Raw genomic sequence first — 12968 nt, 5'->3', positions numbered from 1 at the left:
TTCGACACATTCCTATCTTTCATTGTATCGCATGTTTGTGGTGTATTGAACTGATAAAATTGCTAATAAGCCAATGATGATGATAAAACAGGGGTGCTAACGACGATATGAAGTTGGCATATTTCTATGCTCTCTTTTCTTTAGTTGTAATCTGGTGTTAGCCATGCGTATGTTTTGTGAGGAGTACAAAAGATTTAGTTGCAATTTGGTTGATTTATCATCATATCTCGATTCTGGTTTCTCTGGAGGCCGGGATCCTTCTGAGTTGTAAAGTGACAGAATAATGCAACAGATATTTGAATTGTTTTGTATAACTGATGTATTCTCCATGTAATCTGCATATAATGGCTACGTATTGGCGTTTTCGCTTCTGATAATACCTACACTTTTTGGTCAATTCCCCATAAAACTCAGTGCGCACTTTGGCCTTCTCGAAATTGGTTGTCAATATCACCGACTTGTTCCTAGTTGCCGTTCAATACCACTTGATACAGACACACTTCCCGCATCAAGAGCTCGGTACAATTTCCAAGTCATCTTAATTTTGCCGAACCACAATTAACATTGCTAGTTTCAAAAGGATAGAGATTTGGGATATCGGTAGGCAAATCCCCAATTCACATATTTCATTATTTAAGGTTCGCAGTGAGTTGGTGAGTGCGCGAAGGCTGGTGAAAAATTAGAGGGAACGTCGTACATTGTAGCACAAGAATATGTTATCAAAATACAGACAGATTCGCATATTCAGTAAGTAGTTTAGCCAATTGAATTATCAACCATCAGAAGTCATGTAGTGTCAATGATAGTCTACCTGGGTAGTCTAGCTCAAATAACCATACAGTGCACACAGTGATTTGAAAACTATACCATCTGTAGACAGCAAGTAGGCTATATATGTATAGCCTACACTGTACACAGTGTACAGAAGACTTTAAAAGAGAAGAAAAGCGTATTGGTGAATATCTGAATGCTCTGGCTGGATATTTCAACCACTGTTGGTTTAGAGATTTGCTGTACTTCTACATAGTATGAGTTAGTTCTCAAATATAAACAATTATTTACCTACATTACCCCTCTACATTAGGCTGCAATTTGAAGGTGAGTGTATTGTGGTCTACTGTGGATCCTGCTTTCAGACCTTTACTCAGTAGTCAGTGCCCACATCCAGAGAAGAAGATGCATGGGCTAATATAGGGGCACACTGATGCTCATCGTCGGGCTGCAATATAGCATAATTGGCACTTCTTCGTTATTCCCAACACATCAGAAAAATGATCCCCATGACACCAATAAATGTTTCCCCATGAACATAAACAGAAAAATTTCTAAGCGTCAAAATGAATTGTTTTTCGCGTTGGGGTGTGGTTGACGGATGGGGGAGGGGTATATTAGGGTTGGGATATTTTAAGATTAGGGTCGGGAGATATTAGGGACGGGGAGGGGATAGTAGGGTAGGGAAGATTAGGGATGGGGAGGGGGATCTTAGCATGGGTTAGGGTAAAGGTTGGGGTTAGGATACACTAAGATCAGGGATGGGGGGGATATTAGGGTGGGTTAGGTTAGGATATCCTAGGATTAGGGAAGGTATATATTAGGGTTAGGTTAGGATATCCTAGGATGAGGGAGGGGATATTAGGGTTCGGTTAGGATATCCTAAGATTCGGGATAGGGATATTAGGGTTAGGTTAGGATATCTTAGGCATGAGGGTGGGTTAGGATAACCTAAGATAAGGGTGGGTTAGCGTCAAGGATGGGGTTAGGATATCCTAAAGTTAGGGGTGATGATGACAATATTCCCAACCCTAATCTTGGGATACCCTGACCCCAAATTTATCCCTAATCTTGGGATATCCTACCTCAACTTTGACCCTAACCTACCCTAGCACCCGCGTCCTGCAACCCTACCCTAATATTCCCTTCCCCGACCCCAATATCTCCCAGCCGGCCCTAACATTTCCCTAGCCCTAGTCCCAACGCAAAAAACAATTCATTTTGACGTTTATAAATTTTCACATGTTCATGGGAATCATTTATTAGTTTCATTGTGATCACTTCTGGATGTGTGGGGAATAACAAAGAAGTGCCGCATAATTAGCATGACCCGACTTCTTGCAATGGCATACTAATCAGCCCTCAAGATTACGGGACCTCGCCTAACCACGTAGTACTTTTTAGTTATCCTGTATTTCTTTTCGTCCCATGTGCATTGCAATGGCTCTTATCTACATGCTTACGGCCAAGGTGTGCATCTCCCGAGACTCCGAGTCGTTTCGGAACCCTCGTAACTGTGGTGCTTTGGTCTGATGCAGATTTCAACAAAATGATTGATTGCGTGGCCCGCGTGACTTCGTCCTTCCAATAACAAGGCCTACCTCTCACGTGGCTGAAATTTACAAGCCGTATACACCTCAGACCTCACAAGATCACGTCCTGATCCGGCATATTTTAGTTGGAAATCGAAAACCTGATCTGATCCTGTTCGGCAAAATATCTACAGAGCCGTCCTCCAGGATTGCACAGTGCACGGCTGCAGTGGCTGCACGCACGTCGCTCAGCCCAGCTTTACAGCACATAGCTATATTTTGCTGAGTCACTCAGAGGAGTGATTTCTCACTCCGCGACTGCTCTGCTCTCCGTCTGACGTCGATGCGCGTTATACGCACACTGCTGCAAAGTGCAATGTACTGGATGTCACTATGGAAATTGTCTCAATCTCTTTATAGCAGGGGTTCTGAACACGCGGGCCGCCTGCGACCCGCAGACGCATATTTTGCGGCCCGCACAGACTTGTACAAACTATACTCATTTAGCATGGTTGTAACCGAGTCACAAGTCATTCTGACTTCTATAGTTTTCACTCGAGTCAAGTCGAGTCGTTTTCAATTCACCACCGAGTCAAGTCCGAGTCCAAGTCAGCGAGCGGAGGGTCGAGTCCGACTCATGGTATTATGACTCGAGTCCGAGTCCAAGTCATTGTGTTGACTACATCAGTTTCGAGTTAAAGTCTTGTAAAACCCACTTTTTATGACTCTGTTTCGTGATATCGAATGGTTCGCATTTAAAATATACTCATTTTCTTCACTTTTAGCAGTTTCAGGTCGCACTTTCAAGTACCAGTGGTTTATATAGCTCAGTGTTCTTTAACCTTGTCTCCAGCGCCCCCCAGGGGGCGGAAACGCTCTGGGGCGATATGATGGGGCACTGGGCTCAGGGGGCGGTATGTGGGCGCTGAAGAAAAATAGCCTCGCATTAGACGGTGTAGTAAGGACATATGATTGCAGTGGAACTATAGTTCTATATATCCCTGAGCTCTTATTGCAAACTAACATTCGACAAAATCTGCCAAATCACGACGTATGTCGTCGCGCACTGGACGCAATATACACCAACAATGTTTCCATGAATGCAGTGGTTTATGTTTATCCACGTAAAATGAATTTCACGTACTTTAGGATTGCCAATTTCCCGCTATATAACACTCCCGTCGAACTAGCTCGGGTTATTTCGGACAAAATATTTCGAATTAGGTATTGTATCTTGCAGGGCACAGAGTGTCAAAATCGAAAAGTCGCCGTACCACTTTGATAGGGATGCCCTTTGTACATTATGGTTGTTAAAATATAACGTTTTCCGGATTCCAGGTATTCCCTGATTAAATTGTTACGTTGACTAAAAAAACGCTGCACAACAAATTTAGCTCAATGCCAACCAGTAGCCTATAGATCCAGTAGATCCGCATATCCATTTGAAATTTCGTATTTTTAGTTTCAAATTTTACCCTCAACCCCATGGTTAAAGTGAGAACCGACCGTCATGAGCAGTATATAGAATAGTGTCATAGGAGACTATGGCGTCACATGTGCTGTTGCAAACTGACGAGACAAAAGTCTCGCGTGATTTCAGAAGGATGTTGGTATATTCATGGCGTTTTGGCATTGTTGGACATTTTACACATGGTCGATAATCTAATCATTCCTGACAGACCAAGAACCACTGTTTCCAGATTAGGACACGTCATTTGCTGTTACATTACGATGCGATAATTAAATGCTATATTACGATACAATGGCTGAAAACGTTTTGCTTAGGCATATTTATTGTGTTAAAACATGCCACATGGATGATAATGCTGTGTAAAAGGACCCAACCCGCTCCATAAATTATGTTGACTGATGCTTTGTGAAAACATATTTTTCACTGTCCGATCCGATATATTTACTCTATCTCAGAGCGGCCAAACCTTGACTCTTGGGCCACATCTGTGTGATTTCGATATCGATATGTCTGGAGCCGAATAGTTTTCTCTTGTCCTTCCAAACTGAGCATAGCGATATAGGGCAGACCAGCAATATACTCAAGTAACAATATTATTGACCTGTAGACTTTGAGGAATTTTCGCGCTTGGCGCTGCTAGTGGCACGCGCAGTGGTTCGTCAATTGCGGGTGGTCCTTTGGCCGAAGTTGCCCCCCTGCTCTATCTATTCCGCGCGAAGTACCACGGAAATTCTGGACTTCGCTTAAATTGAACATTTAATTTCTTGTTGGCACTCCGTGAAAACGGACCCTGCCTTTCTTCGTCTCAATCTCTATCTCTTTATCATCGGAGAAATACAATACTTGTATACTTGACAAACTGTAAACAGCGAAAAGTGAGTAAGTAAATCATTAAATATTACGAAGTAAAAGTAGCGGAAAATTTGATATACTTGAGTAAGTACTTCAAGTAGAAGAAAACTACTTGAGTACTTCGAAAACGTGCGTAGAAGTACTTGGTTGGCCTACTGACCACCTCTGAGTATACCAGCTTTTGTTTGTTCCTTTTTCGTTGCTTTTCTGTTGTGTAGATGAGTGCGATAAATTGTTTAAATGATCCTGACTCTGAATCGTGGTATGAATTTTCTAATTCTATCTTATTTTATAGATTCATTTTTGGTTGGTTCTATATATAGTATTGTGAAGCAATGCTCACGCTCAATGCGTTTCAATGCTGGTTTCCGCTTCAGAAGATTGTGGTCAGAATGGATATAGTGCGATCGCGGTTTGCACCCTGCTCTGAGCAGCTGTAAACCAATATAAGGTTGCTCTGATGGTGCTATTTCTGCGAAGCAACCATAGTCTCTTGATAATGCATCATAGATTGATGAATGCTCGGCGAGGCCGTTTATGGGTAATAGCCTACGTGCAAAGTTGCACAGACACGAATGGAGTCACGTGGCCTTGTAAAGTTATATTGAATTGTAAACGCGTATTTGGTCCGAAGCATATATTTTTAGAAATATCAACGATCCGTTACAGAAACTTTTCGTCATTCGATCGTAGATGTCACATGATTGCACTTGTACTTAGTGAAATGAAACCATTCAAGGCTCGCCAGATCCCCTCTTCAGACTGCGAGGGTGATTGAAAAAATGCTGCGAAAGCCGCACCTGCATCATGCAAATTTACAAGATCGCGCCATCGCTTCAAACAGTCGAAGTAAAGTGATTGGAACAGTTTTGGTAGTTAAAAATCTATGAGCGAAAGACGGCAGACCGCAGTGAATGATCAGTAGCCAGTTATGAATGTCGTACCGACTAGCCACTACTATTTTCGCAATTGTTCTTTGAAAAACGGCCACAGCAGTATTAGATATAAATATCTTACCATTGGGGGGAAACGGAATGACCCCCATCCATATGCATTATTGTGCTAATTGCAGTGCTATTTCTGCAAAGCAACCACAGTCACTCGATAAGGCATCATAGATTCATGAATATTCGACGAGGCAATATAATAGTAATACGTGCAAAAGTTGCACAGACAGCACAAATGGAGTCATGTGGCCTTGTAAAGTAATATTGAATTGTATAAACGCGCCTTGGTCGGAAGCACATATTTTTAGAACTATCAACGATCCGTTACAGAAAGTTGTCGTCATTTCTTTCAATCACATGATAGCACTTACTGAAACGAAACCATTCACGGTTCGCCAGACAACGTCTTAAAACTGCGAGGGTGGGTGACAAAAATGCTGCGAAATCCACACCCGCTTAATGCAAATCCACCAAATCAATCTATTTTGCTTCACGCAGTTGAAGCAGGAGCGATCAGAACAGTTTTGGGGGTGAGACGCCAGACCGCAGCGAATGATCAATAGCCAGAAGTGAATTTCATACGGACTATTTTCGCAAATTGTTTTGAAAAAAGGGCACAACAGTGTTAGATATAATAATTATTTTACCATTGGCGTGCGACGGAATGACACTCACCATATGCAATCTTGTGCTAATTGAAGAAAATTCGTCTTGGGCGATCGCATAGATTGGTAGAAGATTGGAGTGTTTCATCCCGGCGTAATACGGTGATGCAGAATCATGTTATCGCATCGCTTACTTTTTTATTGGTAAGATAACGCGATCCGATTCGTTGGTTTACAATATCATGCATATCATTTCGACTGCCAAATCTGTACGAAGCCACGGAAATATGCCGATGTATGAATTATTGGCGATTCGAATTACTTTCTGTATTAGTAAAAAGCTCACTACTGGGATGAAGTTTTCTTCAAGTCTACTGACCATTGGCCATTTACTGGTCTTTCATCACGATTGTTGTAAAACTGAAACTAAAGTGCCCTTTAATGGCGTATTGCATGTTTCTTGATTTTCAGGAGCTTTTCTGTTTCATACTTGGTCGACTATGCAATTATTTATAGGAAGGCCAATCTCTTTCAACTTTATGAATTTATATTGGTTGCATTTGAAACAAAAATCAATTTAAAACAAACACTTGTTTAAAACATGTTTTCATTGTGCTTTTATTGTGTTTTTTTACCATGACGTCGGGAATCTTCAATTGTGACGTCATAACGAATTGGCATTGCCAAATGATAATATAGGCATTATAGGACAATGCTTCGCAAACTTTTTCTATATGCTCGTGCTCGTACCATTTCGAGCATATTGACTGAGCGCACGTACCACCTCGTCGTTATATCGACTGCAACAGAGGTTGCTCGTAAGTGATGAAGACCACGGCTATAGCTTAATCACAAGTTAATACTACCGAGATTAGTTTGGCACAAATACTTTGTTGTGAAGGCAAGATTTGGTGCGCTGATCTGGTATGTAAGAATTTGAAATCGTGAAAAGGCTTGACAAATAATAACCTCCGATACAACTATAATTGCGCGAATCACAGGAAATATGTTCAGGAATATTATATATTTATTCGTAGAAGGCCATGCCGTTGTTATAAAATAAGCTTTGCGAGCTATTTGGCAGGGTTGTAACCAAGTCACAAGGCACCGAGTCACAAGTCAATCTCACTTTATAGTTTTGACTCGAGTCAAGTCGAGTCATTTAAATTCGCCACCGAGTCAATTCCGAGTCCAAGTCAGCGAGCAGAGGGTCGAGTCCGAGTCATGGAATTATGACTCGAGTCCGAGTCCAAGTCATTGTGTTCACTGCTCGGTTTCCAGTTAAAGTCTTGGTAAACGCGCTTTTTATAACCCAGTTTGGTGATATCGAATGGTACGCATTTAAAATATACCAATTTTCCTCACTCTTAGCAGTTTCTGGTCGCATTTTGAAGTACCAGTACCAACAGACGAAATCCCAATAGTGTGTTGGCTCTGGAATTACAATGAAATGTCGGTCTTGGCCGTCTGAGTCTCGAGTCAATGACTTGGTTCGAGTCATGCGCAATGACTCGAGTCCAAGTCGAGTCAATACACAGATTGACTCGAATCGAGTCGAGTCATTTCCGTATTTTGAAAAAAATGACTCGAGTCAAGTCGAGTCATCAGAAAATCGTGACTCGAGTCGGACTCGAGTCGAGTCATGACTCGAGTCATTACAACCCTGCTATTTGGAGTGTTGCATATGTATCTGTGCTCGCCGCGCGGTTTCATTCACAGTGTGCATAGAGCCGCGAGCAATCTGAGTATGTTAGATCAGGGCTCGTTTAACGTTTACTTACAACTTGTACACCCTGATCACATAGCCTAATACACCGATTCCATAGTAGGCCTAAGCCTAAGCCGCATTTCGAATACATATATAGCATATGCCGCATTCCAGCGGACAGTCTTCAACCGTCATGGACCATCTGGACGGACGATAAATAGGCTACTCATGTGAAATTGGCTACCGGGAACTTTGTGGCCCGAAAAGCCCTTGTGGTGTTCTGTGCCATCACTGATTTTTTGAGATATACCTTGCGTATAAAAGTTTCTAATTGTAGGAGCACAGCATCCTAGCAGGCTTACTATGTATGCACCAAAATCGTAAGTTGTTGTTTATTAAAATAAAAATGTGGCGCTTATCACCTGCTGATCTTTTGCACCACGTTCTATAATGGCGTAAGAAGAAATGAAATAAGGTCAATAATGGCGTACGGAATGGAGAGAAGACATTATGTTAATTTAGTCATAACTCATTATTGTTATTTCCGTTGTTAAATTTGCATTTCCTCATTTACTCATCGCAGGTTTTGAGAACGTCTGCCAAAACTCTTGTGACGGGTGAGTTGACATTATGATCATCCATAGTGACGACACATATACTCCCAATCGTGTATTGGTGCAAGTGCAGTCTTGCACAGCAAACCCAAAATATCATGCACCTTGCCATTGCTATACACGATACATCACTATTACCCGTGTTTGTAGTAAGGTGTCATTTTCACATTATTAAGAGATATATCGGCTACACCAAATGTAGTTACAGTTTTTACCAAAATCCATGTATTGTGACTCGAAACACGGTTGGCAAGCTCAATAACATTGGCCATACAATAAATTGTTATTCACAATTGACGACAATTGACAGACGCTCTTGAATGAAGACAACACCGCGTGTAGAGTGTAGAATAGCCTGTTGGCAACCTATCGAGAACGTAAACAGAAAATTTGATGCTCTAGATACGAGAGATGTATTACCGGAGATAGCAGTTACGGAAAACGAAAAGTTAGCAATTTGGGAGATAAATAAAGGTATGATATTGTGTGCGTACACTACACAGTACATTTCAATTTTGTTCCTATCCTTTCCTGAAATGAGTCTGGAAAATGTATGAGATGCTGTATTAGCATAGTGTCCTATATGGTGTCGACACAAGCAAATCTCACGGTTCAGTGAAATTGTATCACGTCACAATTTCCATTTGGCTACAGGCAATTTGACGGTCATTTTTGACCGGCTTGCCGAGCCTTAAATTTGGTAAAACGGGTATCAATCGAAAGCTGACTCTGCACTGATTACGAAAATATAAATTTTATTCCGCTCGTGGCCCTGGAACTCCCACAATCAGCCTCGAATTTTTCATTGTTATGGAGATTGGCATTGGGACGCTACAATGCTGTTTGGCGAAACGAGAGAGAACCTCATGACGCTACAATGCTGTCTGGCGAAACGAGAGTGTAGCTCAAGAGAAAAAGGGCCAAAAAGTATTGTTGCGTCCCAATGCCAACCTCAATAACAATGAAAAATTCGAGGCTGATTGTGGGGGTTCCAGGGCCGCAAGCGGAATAAAATTTATATTTTCGTAATCAGTGCAGAGTCAGCTTTCGGTTGATACCCGTTTTACCAAATTTAATGCTCGGCAAGCCGGTCAAAAATGACCGTCAAATTGCCTGTAGCCAAATGGAAATTGTGACGTGATAAAATTTCACTGAGCCGTGAGATTTGCTTGTGTCGACACCATATAGAACACTATGGTATTAGCAGAGTGTACTCAAAGGTGGTGTGGACACAGAAAAAAATTCTCTCGTTCACGCTTCACTTGGGTAGTCAAGATTGTTATTTTCGATACGTTTTCTGTACCGATTCGGTGCAAAAATCGGCATTGGTATATGTCGATTTTGACGATGTTTCATTTTGATATGGGGGACAAGATTTCGTATGGTATATTTGGATGATGTGATCTAATACTGTACCAAGTTTCAAGGTCCTCACTTCATGATTAGGGCAGTAATTGCGATACCGAAGTCAAGTATGCTATTGTCGATCCGTCTGAAACAGTGATTTAACGCAAACGTAGGTATCGGTATGTGTTGATTTTGATGATGTTTTATACCGAGATGGGTCACAAGATTTGGTATGGTATATCTTGACGATATCATTGAACACTGTACCAAGTTTCAAGTTAGTCACTTATTGATTAGGGTGGTAATTGCCTTATTTAAATCATTTAAGTATAAGTGTGCGCGGCCTACGCATTGCCGATTTTACGCAAAACTCGCTATTGATATGTTATGATTTTGACGGTATTCTATGCGTAGTTTGCAGACAAGATTTCGTATGGTATATCTTGATTATATCAGCTAATGATGTACCAAGATTCAAGTCTGTCACTCATTGATTAGGGTAGTAATTGCCTTACCGAATTCGACAATGCCTAAGTGAGAGTCAGACTGAAACTAAGCTACCGCATAACAGATTTTACGCAGAAGTCGCTATTGATATGTGTTAATTTTGACGGTGTTCGATACGTATTTGGGAGACAAGATTTCGTAAGGTTTATCTTGATTATATCAGCTAACGATGTACCAAGTTTCAAGGCGATCACGCATTAGGGTAGGGTAGTAATTGTCTTATCCGAATCGACTATGTATAAAGGTGTGCGCTAAACTAAAACTAGGCTACCGCATAGCATACCGCATACCGCATACCGATATTGATGTGTGTTGATTTTGACTGTGTTCTATACGGAGTTGGGAAACAAGATTTCGCATGGTATATGTTGATTATATCAGCTAACGTGTCAATTTTCAAGGCTGCAATTCAATGATTAGGGCAGTAGTTTAGTTAGCGATGAGTACACCCCAATCCTTGAGTTACAACCCTAAAACATGGACCAGTGTGGAATGACATCATGAAGATATTCCATACGAAAAAATGGACACCGGCCAGTGCGGGCTTTTGCATAAATTCCGTAATGCGGTAGGCTGGATTCCAGAGGTCAGTCGCTGCAGCTGCAGGTCTCTTCAAACACGGTCGACTTCGATAACGGAATTAATGCCGTAATCATCGGACGACAACCTAGAAATTTACACAGTGTTTGATGACATCGCCAAGATATACCATAGTAAGCCTTGTGTCCTCATTCGGTATATAACACTGTCAAAATCAGTACGGACCAACACCGACTTTTACATAAATCACTTTAGCGAGCATCTATAGTATAAATACGAGACTTCGGAAACGAAATTACTGCCCTAATTAGGCAGCCTTTAAACCTGGCAGTTCGTTAGCTGATATAATCAAGAAATACCATGCGAAAACCGCCAAAATCAACAGATATCAATAGCGACTTATTGCGTTAAATCTGTTATGCGGTAGCATGGTTTCAGTCGAGCTCTCACCTATGCATTGTCGACGTTTACAAGGCAATTACTACCCTAATTATAGAGTGACAGCCTTCTAACTTCGCACATCGTTAGCTTATATAATAAAGATATAGGCCTACCCTACGAAGTCTTGTCTTCAAACTACGTATAGAATACATGCAGTCAAAATCAAAACATATCAATAGGGAGTTTTGCGTAAAATTGGCTATGCGTATTGCGTAGTTCACGCACAACTATACATAGTCGATTTGAATAAGGCAATTACTACATTAATCTTAAAATGACAAACTTGAAACTTGGTACAATGTTCGATGATATCGTCAAGATATAACATACCAAATCATGTGACCCATCCCGGTATAAAATATCGTCAAAATCAACACATACCGATGCCGGCGTTTGCGTTAAATCACTGTTTCAGACGGATCGACAATAACATACTTGACTTCGATAACGAAATTACTGCCCTAATCATGAAGTGAGGACCTTGAAACTTGGTACAGTATTAGATTACATCATTACATCATCAAGATATACCATACAAAATCTTGTCACCCATCTCGATATGAAACATCGTCAAAATCGACATATACCAATACCGGCTTTTGCACTGAAGCAGTACTAAAAACGGATCGAAAATAACAATCTTGACTACCCAAGTGAAGCGTGAAGGAGAGAATTTTTTTCTGTGTCCACACCACCTTTGAGTACACTCTGGTATTAGTACATTCAACCCATTCAGCCGGTTGGCATCGGTTCTGTAAAACATTTTATGATATTATCAAACAAGTAAGAATTATTGGTCATCTGTCACTTGACTTTTCGTTACAGAAGTGGCTGAAAAAATATGATTTTGATATGAATTTGAATCCCACCACCGAACCCCGTGAAATACTTAGGCCTATATTTGATAGCGAGCAGTTAATTTCAAATTTTGATAGGTGACGGAGTTCAGAATTCAAATGTTTCAAATGCTCACACAAAATCTTGATGTGACTTACTCATTGCATACACGTAGGCCTACTACGCCGTTTCTGTAGAAACAATAATCATCATCTACCTCTATTATCCATGGAAAAGATATTACGGGTCTAGTGGACGGTGACATATCGATTTCCCTTGCAAGAAACGCAATTACTGCAGGGTTGTGGCCGAACACAACGATACCCTACAAGCTAGATTCAGGATTATCACTGCAGGTATGTAATGGAATTGCACTGTGAAAGTTTTCTCACACAAGTAAAAATCGCAGACAATGTGAGGTATATAGATTGCTGTACGAAAATATGTCTTAGGCCAGTCGTTTTTAACCTGTGTTCCACAGGAGCATCTTCAAGAGGCCTACAGAGATATTTCAAATATTATGAAGTTGCTAAAAATGCCGTTCTGTTCGTCGTACCTGTTTGATGCTGGTGTGATCAGACTAGATGACCTTCACGGTCTTATCGATCATTCCTATCTAATACCGAATACTGTGCAAGCATATTTTCTGTACCACCATCACTGCCGTGTGTTATGTATTTTGGTTGGATGAAAATAAAGACTCTCTCTCTCTCTCTCTCTCATAATATCCAAGTATTTGCAGACTCTCGTCAGGAGAAAATGTCAGGACATGCGTAGTTGGGTTATGTGCACAGAG

At 41.1% G+C, this 12968-nt stretch overlaps 1 protein-coding gene across 2 annotated transcripts in view; it reads left to right on the top strand.

Moving 5' to 3' along the window:
* The first annotated feature begins 5853 nt into the window (after nt 1-5853).
* LOC145443257 (uncharacterized) overlaps nt 5854-12968 on the top strand; it is a 36263-nt gene continuing 29148 nt past the window's right edge. Inside the window, exons 1-4 of one of the 2 annotated variants that reach the window (XM_080321247.1) lie at nt 5854-6382; nt 8470-8503; nt 8903-8974; nt 12410-12528. In XM_080321247.1, coding sequence (XP_080177373.1) covers nt 6344-6382; nt 8470-8503; nt 8903-8974; nt 12410-12528 — 264 coding nt within the window. In that variant the 5' untranslated portion in view covers nt 5854-6343. The remainder of the gene's footprint in view (nt 6383-8469; nt 8504-8902; nt 8975-12409; nt 12529-12968) is intronic. The other variant, XM_080321246.1, reaches the window with a different exon arrangement.

Source organism: Botryllus schlosseri, chromosome 7 (genome assembly GCF_051294905.1).
Source record: "Botryllus schlosseri isolate E-star chromosome 7, Bs_hap1, whole genome shotgun sequence".
Lineage (NCBI taxonomy): Eukaryota > Metazoa > Chordata > Ascidiacea > Stolidobranchia > Styelidae > Botryllus > Botryllus schlosseri.
Note: the sequence above shows the minus strand (reverse complement) of the source record. Positions and strands in the feature narration are given on the sequence as shown.